This window comes from Musa acuminata, chromosome BXJ3-10 (genome assembly GCF_036884655.1).
Source record: "Musa acuminata AAA Group cultivar baxijiao chromosome BXJ3-10, Cavendish_Baxijiao_AAA, whole genome shotgun sequence".
Lineage (NCBI taxonomy): Eukaryota > Viridiplantae > Streptophyta > Magnoliopsida > Zingiberales > Musaceae > Musa > Musa acuminata.
In genome coordinates this window covers 22,379,464-22,396,775 of record NC_088358.1, presented here as the reverse complement: position 1 = coordinate 22,396,775, position 17,312 = coordinate 22,379,464, and the positions used below count along the sequence as shown (strand labels likewise).

General features: G+C 37.0%; 1 protein-coding gene across 1 annotated transcript; it reads left to right on the top strand.

Moving 5' to 3' along the window:
* The first annotated feature begins 138 nt into the window (after positions 1 to 138).
* On the top strand, positions 139 to 16,482 carry LOC135650459 (kinesin-like protein KIN-12F). Its single transcript, XM_065169807.1, has 37 exons — positions 139 to 587; positions 681 to 1,395; positions 3,566 to 3,721; positions 3,798 to 3,881; positions 4,014 to 4,133; positions 4,215 to 4,328; positions 4,455 to 4,547; positions 4,645 to 4,805; positions 4,897 to 4,971; positions 5,109 to 5,196; positions 5,279 to 5,337; positions 5,436 to 5,499; positions 5,610 to 5,675; positions 5,753 to 5,944; positions 6,239 to 6,343; positions 6,437 to 6,672; positions 6,759 to 6,828; positions 6,914 to 6,979; positions 7,052 to 7,111; positions 7,206 to 7,285; positions 7,398 to 7,482; positions 7,682 to 9,421; positions 9,509 to 9,943; positions 10,516 to 12,981; positions 13,064 to 13,171; positions 13,262 to 13,402; positions 13,843 to 13,917; positions 14,054 to 14,296; positions 14,379 to 14,468; positions 14,711 to 14,782; positions 14,865 to 14,923; positions 15,037 to 15,148; positions 15,253 to 15,363; positions 15,463 to 15,633; positions 15,726 to 15,791; positions 15,880 to 15,999; positions 16,101 to 16,482. The coding sequence occupies exons 2-37, from the start codon at positions 682 to 684 to the stop codon at positions 16,194 to 16,196; spliced, it is 8,793 nt and encodes a 2,930-aa protein (XP_065025879.1). The 5' UTR covers positions 139 to 587; position 681; the 3' UTR covers positions 16,197 to 16,482.
* The last annotated feature ends 830 nt before the right edge of the window (positions 16,483 to 17,312 follow it).

Below are 17,312 nucleotides of genomic sequence, written 5' to 3'. Positions count from 1 at the left end.
GAAGATAAATCTACAGGAACACAGAGGGTCCTCATCACTGATCTGGTTCGGATCGGTCGGTTCACATTTAAACCGGTCTGTCGTATCAACGGATGTGACTCAAAGGAGTCCACGTGGAGGAATCGACACCCTTGGATCTCTCAAACAAGGTCGAGTCCTCGAGTAGCCGTTGTCAAATGAAGTCCAAGACAAGCGAAAACGGCAACAAATCTGTAGTTCCAAAATTGACCTCAGTTCAAAACCTCATCACGACCGGGCGTCAAAATTTTAAATCCGCGTCAAATCGCACCCGTCCATTTTTTGTCATCCCTCCTCCTCAGTTCGAATTCCTCGACTCTTGTGTCTCATTATATGTGCCGTTCCACTTGAGCTGAGAGAGACCACCATTTCTTACACCGAGATCTATCGCCCCCGTCTCCTCTAGTTAGGGTTTCTTCTTCTCTCTTCCCCCACCCAGTTGCGATGAGAGTCACCAATCATCTGATCTAGTGAAGACTGGTCATCTAATTTAGTTATCAGTTCGAGAGCGCGAAAGGTTCCTTCAGGATTCTTCCGCTCCGGATCTTGTTCTTGAATTCCTCATTCAGGTATGCTGCGTGTCACCTTTGGTCCTGGTTTCGTGATTGGAAGCTTTTTTTTTTTTTAATCTATTTTGTGTTTTCTTGGTGAAATGAGTTTAGGATGTTGAGAGATCTGAGGATTTTCCGCCGGAATTCGAACACTGGTAAGGCTCCCGCCTCGGAGAGCAACAATGAGAACCTCCCCGTGGATCCTTCGGGTTCTTCGACTTCGCAGCTGGAATCCGATCCATCTCGAGCCCCTCTGATCACGATCCAAGAGCCGGTGCAAAACCCTAAGCCGGGGTTGGATCAAGGAGCAATTTCGAGGAGGAAGCCGGAAACAACCCACTTCAGGAGCCAGGTGAAGGGTTCGGATTCGTCCCGGTTGCCGTTCCGCACCCCAGAGAAAATGGTAAGCCGGCAAAGGTTTGGTTGGGGCCTCAAGGGTGAGCCGGGAATGAGTGACGCGGACAATGGTGACGATTTATGCTACGAAGGTCCCAGCAGCCAACTTCCGCCACTAAGCCGTGGCGGAAGCATATGTTCTGGAGGTGGCTTTGGTTTGATCACTCCTCGTATGTATAGGACGGCTGCGAAGGCATCATCGGTGCATTCAGATTGCAGTTCTACTCAGAGCACTCCAACGAAGAGTGTTACGAAGCCTCCAAACTCTGGTTTCAGCAACTCCCGTCCTCCCGTTAGCGCAAGGACTCGAACAATGAGCATTGGAACACCAAGAACAACACCGTCATTTGCCACTGTTGCACATTCATCTGAAGTGCCGCACTTTGAACTCAAGGAGGATCCATCATTCTGGATGGATCATAATGTGCAGGTAGCACAATTTTTGTTATTGTTTAGCCTAGCAAATTTTGTTTATGAATGCTATACCAACATCTATTACTCTTAACAACGTCGCTGCACTAGAATTGTTGAATCATGATTCTTATCCCACAACAAACAAAACATTTCCAAGATACTTTTCACAAGGTATCTTCACCACAACTACAGAGCAGATCTTCTAGCTGTATTTGCCATATTCATCATCTGGGCAGTGAAGGGGACAATAAATAATTTTGATAAAAATGGCCTACATAACTATGAGGAAAAAAGCTTTCTAGGTTTTCTTTAATGTTTTAAGCTTTGTAAGGATGGCTCTTTCTCCAATCCCCTGGATTGTTCTCACCTCTAGTCCACATCGCTTTTAGCTTCTGCTTCTGAGGTTTTAGTGGTTGCCTTCATCATCCAACTTGCTGACTCCTTGAAGATTTCCTGGCATGTAAAGAACAAGGGATTTGTATGTACCCAGTTGTCTATTTTGTTACCAAAATATATTTGTTTTTCTAGCAAAATTGTAATAAGCATCGTAATTATGATAATATGATGCCAAATCATAACTGGTTAGCAATGTAGGATGTTCTGTAGAAGGGGAAGATTAGCAAGCAGTTTAACATGCCAAATGGAAGATTGTAGGTATCCTTCTATCCTGTTCTATCTCAAAAAAAAAAAAAAATTCTTCGAATAGCTAAAATTGAGCTTAGGTTTTAGTAATTATAATATAACAATGCTAGACATGATGAAATCTTACAATTATAATTTAAAACACTTTTACTTGTTGATGGATGGTAGACAAGCGCATTGAATTGTTTTCTGTATCCACACTGGCCATGTTCAAATACAACACTTGTAGATATTTTCTGGACATGGATACTCAGAGCATCTGATTTTTAAATAGTTGCCAGAAGTATATATACTTATGGATACTTGTAAAGATACTTCTTTAAAGAAATCTGTCTTTCGTAAATACTGAACTTGTGATTATAAATAGGATGCATATATAATATATTGTATTATTTCATCCAAATTGATCATCAAAGAAATTAAGATAATGAAATTATTTCATTTACTTAATTTGTTAATATAATCTCCACATTTTGTAGTACTATGTTACTGAAAATAATTAATTTCATCATGAATATCTTAGAGATGATAATTAGTTGTTATTAACTATCATATTATGTAAATATTTTTTTAAGACTAGAAATTAGTGCTGAACTATATTGCATATAGTTTTGTGGATTTAAAATATTATTCTCTTTCCTATTTGTGTATTATCAAGCTATGCCATGATGTAGCTATACACACTAAAAAAATGTCAAGCACGTAACTATCCTACTTTTCAAAATTTGACACATTGATGTATCTATATTGCATTTCTATCCTTTATTAGTAACCAATACTTTGTAGGTCACAGAAAAATGTTGCAAATTTTATCATGTCCTTACATTTTGGTAAGTCTAATTATGTTGCCTTAAGTATCAGAATTGGAGAACATAAAAAGAACAAAAGAGTAGAAAACTTTTATGGGCTCGTATTTTTATTCAACTCCTAAGTGTGTATAACAGAAGAGAAAAATACACTACAAGCAACTGATGTTCTCTCTTTTTTTTTCCCCCTCATTAAATGATTGGTAATCTTTCACAATAATGATCCAAAACAATATATCCATCTAGAGGAGTTTATGAAAAAGACACTACAAGCTATATTCTTCTATTTTAAACTAGTTCGTCAATCATTTTGGATAAATCCATAAAGACTCGGTGTAGATACTAGATAAGATGATGCTTAGTACCTTTGAATGCCTACCATTTTTTGCATGCTCTCCATTGTAAAAATCGTTCAAGAGTCGAGTCAAAAAACTGATGCTGCTTATGTATTTTGCACTTTTAAGTATTTGCAGTGCCATCGTTTATTGAAATTTGCATTTGACAAGATGACATGGATCTAGATTCCTTCATGCCACAGAAATCATTGTAGATGTTGAATTAAAGCAATCTCTTTATCAACATACTGATTGTCTTAATGGATCTCCCAGAACTACATTTTTTCAGAAGTAAATAAGTCTCATTTTATAGGCAGCTAGCTTAATTTGATTATCGAGAAGTCACATTGTATGTGATCAAATGAAAGATAGACAACATTAAATGCTTTTTCTAATCTTTTAGGTTGTCATTCGTGTTCGTCCTCTCAGTAGCACAGAGAAAAGCCTGCAAGGTCTCCACAGATGCTTGAAGCAAGAAAGTGCACACAACATCAGTTGGATTGGTCAACCAGAAACCCGATTTACGTTTGACTATGTTGCATGTGAAACAATCAATCAGGTATGTTTTACGAATTAAGAAAAACAGAGAAAATTATTCAAGGTCATATCAAATTAGTACCTCGGAAATTATGCAGGAGATGCTTTTTCGTGTTGCTGGTTTGCCAATGGTCGAGAATTGCATGTCGGGTTACAATAGCTGTGTCTTTGCATATGGCCAGGTTTTTCTTTTGCTTTTGTTATATAATGTTTATTTCAGTTGCAAGTTCTCTTATCTGATTAGGTTTCTGTTTAAATTCTCACAACCATCTGTTATCTCTGTATTGTTCTAAATTCTGTTTCAATTAGTATAGACTGGAAGTGGGAAGACATATACGATGCTTGGTGAAATTGGAGAACTGGAAGTGAAACCTAGCCTGAACCGTGGAATGACACCAAGAATATTTGAATTTTTGTTTGCGAGAATTAAAGCGGTAAAATGCTATTATTGGTTCTAATGCTATTTGATCTATAGGTTTTACTAAAGATTGACAGTCACATATATCCTCCTGCAGGAGGAAGAAAGCAGGAGGGATGAAAAACTTAAATATAGCTGCAAATGTTCCTTCCTTGAGATTTACAATGAACAAATTACTGATCTTCTTGATCCCACCTCTAGCAATCTGCTTGTAAGCACTATTTTAGATTATGTTTGAAGTCCTTAGTATTTCTTATATCATACAAGAAGCTCTTGATTTCGTTTAGCTAATGTCTTATATCCCTTGATCCTTTTTGACATTATACATATTGAGTAGCTGCGAGAAGATATCAGGAAGGGTGTCTATGTTGAAAATCTTACGGAGTATGTAGTCGAGAATGTCAATGACATTCTAAATCTTCTTATACAGGTAGATGATATTCTCTGAGTGCACAATGTTCATCATCATGGAAGCTATCATTTGGCATTGGTTTTGTTAAACTTCAACTTATCATACCTTTTGCTAGGGTGCTGCAAATAGGAAAGTGGCAGCTACAAATATGAACCGTGAGAGCAGCCGTTCACACAGTGTTTTTACTTGCATAATTGAGTGTAGATGGGAAAAAGATTCAACTGTAAACTTACGTTTTGCAAGACTAAATCTTGTTGATCTAGCGGGTTCCGAAAGGTAAACCTCAATGCCAAGTTGTTCCAATGTTACCTTTGGGTATTTGGTCCAGAGGCTAAAAGCTTTGCCAACTAATATGCACTTTGAACAGGCAGAAAACTTCAGGTGCTGAAGGTGAACGCCTAAAGGAAGCTGCAAATATTAACAAATCCTTATCGACACTTGGGTATGAAGTTCAATGCCAAAAAGTGATTTTTTAAGAGTTCCATTTCTTTACTTATTCATATCACACCTTTTGCTAAATCCCTGGTTTTGAAATATGGTTTCTCAGACCACGTATTGATGACACTTGTGCATTTGCAGTCATGTTATAATGGTTCTTGCTGATGTGGCTCATGGGAAGCACAGACATGTTCCTTACAGGGACTCAAGGCTCACATTTCTTCTCCAAGTGAGAAACATTTGAGTGATTCTATTTTATTCTCATTCCTTTCCCTTAAATATTTCCAAATTCATGTCTGTCACCATCTCAGGATTCTTTGGGTGGCAACTCCAAAACTATGATAATTGCAAATGTCAGCCCTTCGATATGGTATATGACTGCCTTGCTAAATTATTTTCGTCTCTCATGTTTGCAATTTTTGATGTAGTGCACTAATACAAACTGATTTCTCATCGTATGCTGTCCAGCTCTGCTAATGAGACTCTAAGTACCCTTAAGTTTGCTCAGCGAGCAAGACTGATACAGAACAATGTAATTGTTTTTGAGCTATAACCATTATGTTCACTAAATTATCAAGTTTTGTTAAAAATTTTAACTATATATTTGGTATAACTGATCCTTCTTCCCCTTCAAATTATAAGGCTGTCGTCAATGAAGATGCTTCAGGAGATGTCATTGCATTACGACATCAAATACATTTACTAAAGGTGGACTCAAATCCTTAAGACTACTTCCCCCTTCGTGTAGTGGTTAGCATAAAACTTAAATGGTGGCTTCCTAGCAGGAGGAGCTTTCAGTTCTTAAGCGTCAAAATGTCTCAAGATCTCTATCGTTTCGTAATGCAATTTTTGAAAATCGTACGAGTGAAGTTTGTGACGAATATGTTGTGGAGAAATTGCCAGAAGTTCCTGAAGCAAATGATGATGAGTTCCAGACAGATGAAGGTGTGGACAGCATAAGAGTTTCGATGAAGCAGGTAAATATATGAGACTTACAAATGGTTTATCATGGCGACCTGGGGTTTACTTTATTCAAGGTGTAGATCTTTCTGTTTTTATGGAAACATAGGGCATCGCATGCTCCTTGGCATGGCAATGACCTGAATCATCATAACAGGATGATTATGTCACTGCTTGAGTTCCTTATATGGTGTGTGTCTGGAAGAATTAATTACTTGTGACAAAATCATAGTTTCTAAGTAGATGAATTTTTCTTCTGACAATGATCTAGAAATGAATAAGGCTTCTGCTCTTTATGATTTGTGCTGCAGTTGAAGTCCTTGGAAGCTATACTAGCTGGTGCACTGCGAAGAGAAAAAATGGCAGACACTACAATTAAGAAACTCCAAGCTGAAATTGAGCAGTTGAACCGCTTAGTATGTTTTCTGCTGTAAGATTGGTGCAAAAAAATTACTGACATCTGCAATGAGTTACTTTAAGGATCATCTATCACTTGCATTGTTTGGCAGGTTCGTCAGAGAGAGGATGATACTCAAAGCACCAAAATGATGCTGAAGTTTCGGGAGGACAAGATTCGCCGAATGGAAAATCTTCTGGAAGGCCAGATGCCAGTTGACTCATATTTAATGGAAGAAAAACATGCCCTCTCCGAGGAGGTACAATTGCTTCGTGCAAGAGTCGATAAGAATCCTGAAGTGACACGCTTTGCATTGGAAAACATCAGGCTCTTAGACCAACTGCGTAGGTAGGACATGAATCAGTGGCTTGTAATTTTTTTATTTTTCTCATATCTAATTCACTCATTGTTCTCTTTGCAATATTCTTCTACAGGTTCCAGGACTTCTATCAAGAAGGAGAGAGAGAACTTTTATTAGCTGAAGTAATTGAGTTGCGCAACAAGGTCTCTACAATTGTTCTATTACCATAACTTGTTCATCAGATAAAATTCCTGCAAAATGTAAGCATAGTTTCTTTTATCCTTGCAGCTTATGCAAGTGTTTGATGGAAAATCTAAGCTTGATCAGCACCTAAAGTCAGACATGGAAACCCCAGTATGTGCAAAATCTTCTTGTCTTTCTACACATCTTTCTCTGGACTTATGCAAACCCTTCTAATTAATGCAGACCGTTGGAAATCCCCAATTTGCTTGTTCATCCAGAGATAACGAATCATTGTTAGTGGAGGTATTATTCGGGTTCACTTAATAGAACATATTATTTTCAGAATATTTTTTGCTAATAACATCTTATTTGTCAAATGTGTTTCGTGTCTTTTCAGTTAAACAAGACCCATCAGGAGTTAAAAAGCTGCAAGAGTGAACTTCAGTCTTGCTTAGAAATAAATGAAAGGCTCACTAGGTAACTGTATTTCTGCACTAAAAATGATACCTGTATCAATTTCAATTTACTTGTATCTGCTAGTCCTTTGTTTTTCTCTATTACCAACTGTTCATTCCTTTACTTTTGGCAGGGAGATAAGCAATCTGCGAGTTGAATTAAATAATTTTAGGTCTGCAAACCATGTTCAACATGTCAACCTCAAGCATAGAGACATTGTATGTACTACTACCTATATGTTCATCTCTACTACTGATCTTCTGCTAATTTATTGGTATTTACATGTCAACCTCAAGCATATGTACTACTACCTATATGTTCATCTCTACTACTGATCTTCTGCTAATTTATTGGTATTTACATGTAAATTATTTTACAGTACAAAAATCATCTGTAATTATCTCAATGTGCTTTCAGGATATGTTAGAGTTACCCCAAATGGACACTCAGGTCTGTGAAAAGAAAGAATGCTCGCATGAACATATGATGGAACATGCTGAGGAAATTCTGAATTTGCAGCTGGAGTTGGATATACTGAAGACAATCCTAGCAGAGGAGAAGTCATCTTTCGTAGAGGTAGAGGAAAGAGCTAACCATACAAAGAATGAACTTAAATCAGTAAATGGAAGGATTTTATATATGGGTAAGCAGTATGAAGACATAAATAATGAACTGAAAGATGCAAGATCCATCATTGAAGCACTTGAATCAGAACATATTCTGTTGATAAATGAGATGGAAGAAGTAAGGGAAAGGTGCAATCAACAAAAGGAGATTTTAAATAAACAAGAGCAGGAGATATTTCTACTGAGAAACCAGTCTGGTCTCTGTCCCAGTGAGATAGAGAAACAGTCCACTGTTCAAGAGGAGCTTAGGAACATTCCACATGGAAATTATGAAAATGAGGGTTCCCCTTTGCAAGTGAAACTGAAAAAAATGCAAGCTTCTCTTGAAAAGGCAAGAGATCTGAACATGAGGTGCCAAAGTGATCAGGTATCTCAAACATCTCTTGAACAAGAAATGGATGAAGTCCGGAGACAAGTTGAGATTGAGACTGCTGAGGTGATTGTCTGCTTGCAAGAAGAACTTGCTGCACTTCAAAAACAGGCAGATGGCAGCAAACAAAATGAGTTGATCGCTAAACAAAACTTGATTGGACTACAAACAGAGTTGAAAGAGCTACAAGTAAGGTTGCATGTGATGACTGAGGAAAACGAAAAGCTAGGAGACTTGATTGAAGAGAAAGACAGGGATCTTAGGTCACTGACTGAAGACTGGGAAAGATTAGCATGTGAGATTGCTGACATTCTTGTCGATGGAAATATGTCTCTTGAAGAAGCTACTGATCAGGTAGATTCCATCTCTGATTCCTTTCCTAAAAGAAGTTGGATAGGTGAGCAAATTGAGAGGATAATTAAGGGCATTTCAGAAAGAGATCTGCTTATTGAAGAACTTCAGAAATGCTTGGAGGAGGCACAGAATATAAGGTGTGATATGGAATGGAAGTTGAGGTCCTTAAGGGGAGCAACACTTGCTATAACTGAAGCTCAACAACAGGAAAGTAATGATAAAGAACAAGAGATTCTTCGTTTGACCACAGAGATAACAGAGAAGATGTTTACTATAAATGAATTAGAAAATACTATTGAAGTGCAGGAAGAACAAATCAAGAAAGCTGAGCTAAATGCAACTGTTGCATTCATGACTGTGAACAAGTTATCTGAGATGAATGAAGCCCATCTTCAGGAGATTGCACATGTAAAGCTCCTGCTTGAGGAGTCTAAAGAAGTTATTTCTAATAAGGATTCCCTATTACATCATCAAATTTCTATGCACGCTGATGCAGATAAAGAAATTCATGCCCTTAGCATGCAGTTAAATCAGTCTCAGGAGCATATTGCTGAACTACAGAAGCTTTCTCAAAACCAGGAAAGGGCACGAGAATTGGAACAAATGAAGAAGGAAGAAGAGGATGTTGTTTTATCTGTTATGGTAGAAGATTTACTGAAAGCTAAGAGAATTATCAATGATTTTAAAGCCGGAATGACTACACAACAATCTTGTGCAAGTGTTTCATCTGAACAGGACAATGGCCACACATTACAGAGTTCTGGAGATTATACTGTTGACAGTGAACAATACATCAATGAGGACCAAGTAAGTTGATACACCACAATCACTGTTGTTTAATAGTTAAGCTGTCCATGTCACTGGTAACTGATCAAGTATCAATTTCATTTGCAGATGAAGATTGAAGCTGTCCAATCTGTTATGAATTTTGAGCAACAACCTGTTGCAAGCATGTTGTGTGTTAGCTCTGAAAAATTATTGACTGATATTGGGCATAAATCTACATGTGAAAATGTGTTGGAGTATTCTCACGATAGACAGTCCAATATTCTTCATCTGCAGAAGGAACTAGTGATTGCACTTGACCACCTACAGTATGTACAAACTCAAATGGTACAACTGCTCAAGGAAAAAGAAGAAATTAAGATATCTGAGAAACTAAATCATACAAGTATTGAAAAACTTACAATCGATGTTCTTCAATTGAAATATGAAATCACTGAAAAAGAAAGAAAATTTGAACTTGGGTTGCTACAGTTGGAAAATAAGCTTCGAGCAGTTGAGAAAAATACAATGGAATCTAATACAAGATGGCAAAAAACCAAAGAGGTATTTTTCTGGCTAAACAGAGCATAGAGTTCAATTATGATGTTCATTCTGACTTGTCATTGCCCAGATAGTTCTTAGCCATTTATAAAATTGACATAGCTGTAATGCATATTCATATTTAACATACTTGTACATGCAGTCTTTTTCTGTCTGGATATCAATTATTGACATGTGGAATTATTAACATCCTTGCATGATTTTTCGAACACATGATTAATAATAAATTTATTTTTTAGTTTACAAGATGTTATATATTGCACCTTTCAATATTGACTGGATTTTGTCTCTAAACAGTTTCCAGAATGCTTTACTGTCATTTGGTAGCCATTTACTGAAATAAATTTTCCCATACTTTGTGGTTGGTTGAGCCTCTGTGACTAATTTCATGTTTCAGGTGTCTTAGATTTCACTCATTCTGAAAAGATGAACTATCTTTTGTATAGAAAATCATCTTCTTACTGATATTTCTGTCCATTTCCAATGCAAGGCTACATTTTTTCCTTTTCATTCATTTTTCCTTATTAATGAATTATGAAATGAATAATTTTACATGATTATTTTGCTTCATCTAGGCACTTGAGCTTGATGTCAGTGATGCAAAAACCATTGCAGCCCACAAAACAATTGAGGCCACTCATCTTCTAACAAAGATTGAGGAGGCTCAAGGAACAATGCGAGATGCTGATATCATGGTTAACATGCTGTTACAAGCAAATGAAACTGCAAAATGTGATATAGAAAGACTTCAGAACAGTGAGACCATGTTATGCTATGAAAAGAACCTTTTAATTGATGAGGTACAGCATTTGCAATCTTCCCTTCACATTAAGGAGAAAGAATATACATCCTTGGAAAAGAATTTTGAATCAAACCTTATAGAGGCTAGGGGTTTAGTTCTAGAGCTAGAAGATAGCTGCAGGAATCTACAGACTGCTTTTGCTGAGAAATTTGAGTCTCTAGCATGTGATCTTGATTGGATAAAGTCCAATCTTCAAGATTACACAGAGTCAATAAGAAGCTGTTTGGAAAAGACTTGGTCAGAAATTATCAGAAAAGATTGTGCTCTATCTGTATTACACCTTTGTCACATGGGAATTTTAATAGAGAGAATAACTGGTCTGAACATGGAGAATGGTTTCCTTCAACATGGGCTGTGCAAGTCTAATACTTTAATTGCTGATTTGAGTGAACGCAATGTTAAAGCAAAAGAAGAACTTGAAATATGTAGTGTTCTTAAGGGTAAGTTACTAGTGGACATCAACAACAGTTTCAATCGCATTGCAAAAAAGGAAGATGAAACTGCTGAGTTCAGGACCAGGCTGAATTTTTTTGAAAAGGAAATTTTGCAATTACAATCACAAGAAGAATCAATGTTAGCTAGGTCAAACTCAATGGGCACTGAACTTGCAGTCTTGGTGAAAGAGTTGGATGACAATAACATGAACACCCTAACAGCCTTGTTAGGGCAGGACAAACTTCTAAAGGAAAAAGAAGTACTTAGCAAGGAGCTAGATGATATGACAAGGCAGTTGCATGAGGCCCACAGAGTTAATGAAATGTTCATGGATTCACTTAGAGGAGAGTTAGCTCTGCTTACTGATGAACCACATCCTAAAATTCAAATGAAAGTAGATGTCCCTATAATCAGTAACATGGGATTCTCCAATGAATCTAAACTACTAAAGAAGCTTATGAATTATAAATTTGAATCTATCCTGACCGATTCATTTGCTAAAGATATTGAATTCCTTGTTGTTGTTTCAGAACTGGAGCAGAATGCAATCAAGTGTGATCAGATGGCTTCACATGTATCGAAATTAGAAAAAGAGAATGATACTCTGAGTTCTGTTATCGAGAAAGTTAGCATCGAATTAATCCTTAGTAAAATTGATGGTGATTTAAAATCTAAAGAAATACATTCGTTACACAAGGAAAATGAAAAGATGAGGAATGCAAAAGAGAAGCTGCAAGAAGATCATTTAAGAGTCACAAAAGAGTTACAGGACAAGATTTGCTCCCTGGAAAGTCTTGTTACCTGCATAGAGATGGATTTAGATAGGAAGGAAGTCAAACTAGAGGAAATGGTAAACTCTCATACTGTCATATCAAAGGAACTTGAAGCAAAAAGTGAATTCTATGAAATCCAAAAGGAGAGAACCAAGATCTTAAGGTCTGAGAATGAGACATTGAAAAAAAAATTCCTAGAATTTGTATCTGAGAAAGATGAAGCTATTCAAATGCTTGGTTGTAGTCTTAGACATGGCTCTGATTTAGCTCTGTCAATGGGTGTTGTTATGAGTAGATTATTACATGAAATAGCTGGCCTATTTGTTCTTATAATGGATAGGATGCATCAAGAAAATTTTGAGCACAAAAAGTTGGCATCTAAATTTATTGATGACATAGATTTCTTGGAGAACTCTATTAAAAGCCTATTGTCTGAGAATTCTTCTCTCCGATCAGATCTGATACATAAAGATGAAGTTGCAAAAGGAATTTTGTTTGATTTGAGACTATTACAGGAGTCAGCATCTATTGCAAAGGACCAGGAGGATGAACTCAAACAGATGGCTGCTGCAATGGAGTCTTTAGAAGACGAGTTAGCATCCAGATCATGTGAACTTGATGAGGCTATTGTTCTTGGAAAGACAGTAGAAGGTGAATTGATAGAGAAAAATGATAAAATATTGGCTCTTGAGCTTGAGCTTGCTGAAAAACTTGCGACGATAAACTCAATATCTGTAGAAAATATTGAGTTGAAGTCTCACTTGCAGCAAGTCTCAGCGGTGAAAAGTGCTATACAGGAAGAACTAAATGGGAAATTATTAGTTACTGGAAGATTGGAAGATGAAATACTTACTATGAGCACTTTCATTGGTGAAAGAAATCATTTAATTGAAGATTTGCAGGGTGGCATAGCAAAACTCAAAGAAGAAAGAGATCATCTCAGTACTGAGGTGCATGTCTTGAAAGAAAAGTTGGACATGGCACAAGCCCTTGCTGAAGAAAATGAAGCTATTGCTACAGAAGCTCGCCAGGTTTTTTATGAACAAGAGTTTAATTTGCATGTACTTCTTTATTGTCAATATATTCATGGTTTGAGATAGTACTTGTTTACAGATAGCAGAAGTGAGGAAAGCTTATGTTGAAGAAAAAGAAGAAGAGGTCAAGCTCTTAGAGAGGTCTGTTGAGGAGCTTGAATGCACAGTTTTTGCACTGGAAAACAAGGTAAAGTTAGTCTGTGTATTTATTCAATATCTTTAGGATTTTTCTAGTACTTCTTAATCATACAACTGATGTATTTATTTTTTAACAAAGGTCGATATTGTTAGAGCGGAAGCAGAAAAACATCGATTGCAGAGAGAAGAGATAGAAATGGAGCTTCATACAATGAGAGATCAGTTGTCCCAGAAGAATATACAAGTTCTTCAGAAGGAAATTGCAAAAAGAGATACAGAGGTGTTACTGTTTAATAGTTTTGATTAAAAAGGAGAAACAAACCAAATTATTACCTTTGCATCTTTCCATTTAATTACTTTCATAATTCCAAAGTCAAGATTTACAGCAGAATTCTTATCACTGGCCACATATTTCGATAGTCTAAACATACTATTGATTGACGATTCAGACCTTTCCGTATTCCTTGAAGATCGTCCTGATAATAGTTTCACTACAACAAATATTCTTGTGCAAAGCATATCTTGTGAGTTTTGAATGCCTTGAAAAAGAAATTGATGCATTGCTGCAATATCATATTCTTTGATCTAAACAATAAAATTAAACAATAACATATTCTTTGCTCCAAACATTTCTGAAGACACACTCTGCTAAATGAAGGCAACTAAATTGCTAAATGGAGTGACTGAACATAACACTGTTTTTTTCTTGTTTTTGTACAGATTCTCCAATTCAAATCTCACATCTCTGAGCTGAATATGCATGCAGAGGCACAAGCCAGAGAGTATAAACAAAAGGTTTGAGACACTTTTGCCAGAATTAATGGAAATATAAAAATAAAATAGAATAGTATTAAATTGATAATCCTGAAAACTGACATCTTGCAATTATCATAACTTTCTATGGCTAATAAAATAACAAATTTCTGTATAGTTTATGGAATTGGAGGCCATGGCTCAACAAGTTAACACGGATCCTGCATCATCCAATTCTGCAAGCTTGACATCAACAAAATCAGAAAAAGGTGCAGCGAAGCCTAGGGGTTCAAGTTCTCCTTTTAAGTGCATTGGCTTGGGATTGGTACAACAAATGAATTCTGAGAAGGATGAGGAGCTAACTGCAGCGAGGCGTAAGATTGAGGAGCTCGAATCATTAGCTGCAAGCCGACAGAAAGAGGTATGGTAGTATTTTAGCTGTTTTTCTAGTCCCATTTGGAAATTTGAATGGCAAGGTTAAACAATTTCTGCACCTCTTCCAGATCTTCATGTTGAACACAAGACTGGCGCAAGCAGAGAGCATGACACATGATGTTATTCGGGATCTGCTAGGGGTCAAGTTGGACATGACAGTAAGATGAGCAACTGCTATTCTATAAAATCAAGCACTTTGGTTTCAGACAGATCAAGTTGCAGAAATATACAATCGGGATCGCTTAGTTTTTCTGTATATATGCAGTTCCTATTTAAAACTCAAATTCTTGATTTGGCATCTTATATATTCTCATGAGGGGTATTCACACATAGGTTTGGTCTATTTAAAAAAGTGGAGTACTTGCTTTTTTCTGACACCATTTATCTCCATTTGTTCTAGTCATTGTTAGACGAACCTGAAATGCCAAAGGTAGAGACAGCTCGAGTCCACAATAATGAATCCCAGAAAAAGGTTATTCTTAATATCATATATGATATGAAAATAATAACTTTGTCTTTTTCTCCCTATCAATATTTTGGATTCACCTTTGTAGGATCAAGAGGTGATCAAGCTTAGGAAAGAGCTTAATGAATTTATTCAAGAGAGGCAAAGGTAGAGGCCCTTGGTGAACAACTGTTAACTTTGTCTTCAAGAATATAAAGCTGGACAGTTTCAGTGCTTCTCTTTGTAAAACATGTTCAAAGATTTTCTTGTTACCCTTATAGCTGGTTGCATGAGATAAAGCTAAGGCATACGGAAATGGTAGATGCACGAATGATGGCGGAAAAGCTTCGACAGCGAGAACAGTTTATTAGCACTGAAAATGAAATGCTGAAGGTACAAACATTTTTTTTCTGTAAATTAATTGTATTTTTTCTTTGTTGATCACTTATTTATCTCTGGCACTTAATCTAAATTATATATATGTTTTAAATTTGTAGGTTGAAAATACAAAATATAAGAAGAGGATTGTGGATCTTGAAGATGAACTCAAAAAGTTTTCGGACCAGCAAAATCTCCAGCACCGTATTCATCACCATGCAAAAATTAAGGTTGGATACAAAACTTGGATATGCAGATTTTTAGATATGACAGTTCAGATTCATATTTTAGTCTTTGATCTTCTTGGTTCATATCAATACACGTGACAGGAAGAGAACACTTTGTTGAAGATGGAGAATGAAGACTTGAATGTCAGATTAAGGCGATCAGAGGAGGTTCTTCTACGAGTGAAGGAAGAACTTGCTCGCTACCGATCGTCTTTCGGAAAGGATCCGTGCATTGACTTTGATGAAGAGGAACAGCTAAGGATGAAACTACAGGTATGTAACCTATTAGTATGCTGCAAGAGTAACAAACTATCAGAGTGGCTTCCTGTAAACTTATTAAAGCAAAAGTGGGTATCGTAAACCAGGAAAGCGAAGAGGAAAGGATACACTTAGCTCAAAAGCTATTGAATTTGTGCACCTGCATTTTAAAGGTTCGTCCTGGTTTTATTTCAATTTTTTGCATCATTTTCAGTAATGCTTTTGTTTTCTACTGAAATTTTCATTTAAACATCATTGCAGGTTGCTGGGTTGACTGATCCCACAACCAATATAAGCCCCTCTGCTGCAGAAGATGCAGCCTATCATCTCAAGGACCGTATCAATTCATTGGAAAATGAAATAGAAGACCTGAAACTAAAGGTGACTTGTGCAAAAACACTTCAAAATTCTGTCATAACACTGTTGTTGAACAAAGCATAAATATCCCCATGTTTACTTATTTTGCAAACACACCTTTTCAGTGTAAACTACTCCATGAGAACATCCGACTGTATGAGATTCGGCAACAGTTTTCCCCGCAGCAAACGAAGACAAATGACAATTTCCTGTCCTCATGACAAGGATCAAAGTAGGGCACGCAACATTCATATCAAAACTCAGCTACACAACTATCAGAACTCCATGATGAAATTGCTTAGGAAGGTTATTTGGTGAGTTGAGCTACTTGACAAGAGTCATAGTAGAATGGTTAATCACTGATTAGCAGTTAGTTAATAACATATTGTTACTCCATGATGCAATTCTTTAGGAGGATCAGTTGGCAAGTTGGCCTTCTTGATCCCTGTACATTCTGTCCATATTCTTTTCACATATGTATGAGTGAAATGCTATTCATTTCTTTCATTTTTATTGTGTCAACTTTGATGCCCATCCATTCGAATCTATCTCGATGTATTTTTGTCTTATTCCGGTTCGCGGATAGAAAGTGAAACTGTCCTTTTTAGTAACTATGATTCAAAGAAACGTCTCATATTTCTTGGCTTCTTTATTAAGTCATGCAGACTTGAGCACTGGTCTTGATTTGGTTTGCTGGTCTAACCCTCTAATTAGCACATCAAACTAAGCCACAGCTAATTTGGGATGTCGAAATTAATTGGAACAAGATCGTCAAGTTAGTTTATGATTCTGATTCAGATAGTATCAAAAGTGTGAATCTGGATGATTAGTGTTGTATAGAGCCCAATGAAAATGGCAATCTATTGCCTCCAAATGTTTCTGCATGGCATGACTCGGACCCTTGTCAGAGGGAAGAATTCTTGTTACCTAAACCACATACTTCCTCTGCCAACCCTTATCCATCCTTGTCATTTTGTTTGAACTGGAACGGAAGAGACTGAGCCCTATAGTGCATATACTGTTGGTGATCTGATAAGCTCCCTCTATGTCTTGATCATTGTTTCTTGAGATCTTTTGCTTCCTTCTCTGCCTCTTTTTCCCTGTGGCTAAGCAAATCTAGTTTCTTCCTAGTTGTTGTGGGGAAGACATGGACCGACCCACCAACACCGAAATCCATGCACACCTCAGGCCACAGACAAACCATTCAAACATGCACGGCCCTGTGTGGTGGTGTGAAACCCTAGGGAAGGTGAGGCTGCCCGCCGCTAGGGGCGCAAGCTTGGATGCACAGGCCCCACCATGGAATAAAAACCTTAGAGAGAGATAGAGAGGACGAC

Excerpts from the sequence above, each read along its gene's own strand:
- LOC135650459 (XM_065169807.1), top strand. The coding sequence starts at position 682 with ATGTTGAGAGATCTGAGGATTTTCCGCCGGAATTCGAACACTGGTAAG. Across the intron at positions 4,329-4,454 it reads CCACCTCTAGCAATCTGCTT|CTGCGAGAAGATATCAGGAA; the intron begins GTAAGCACTATT and ends CATATTGAGTAG. Across the intron at positions 13,172-13,261 it reads TTTTTGCACTGGAAAACAAG|GTCGATATTGTTAGAGCGGA; the intron begins GTAAAGTTAGTC and ends TTTTTAACAAAG.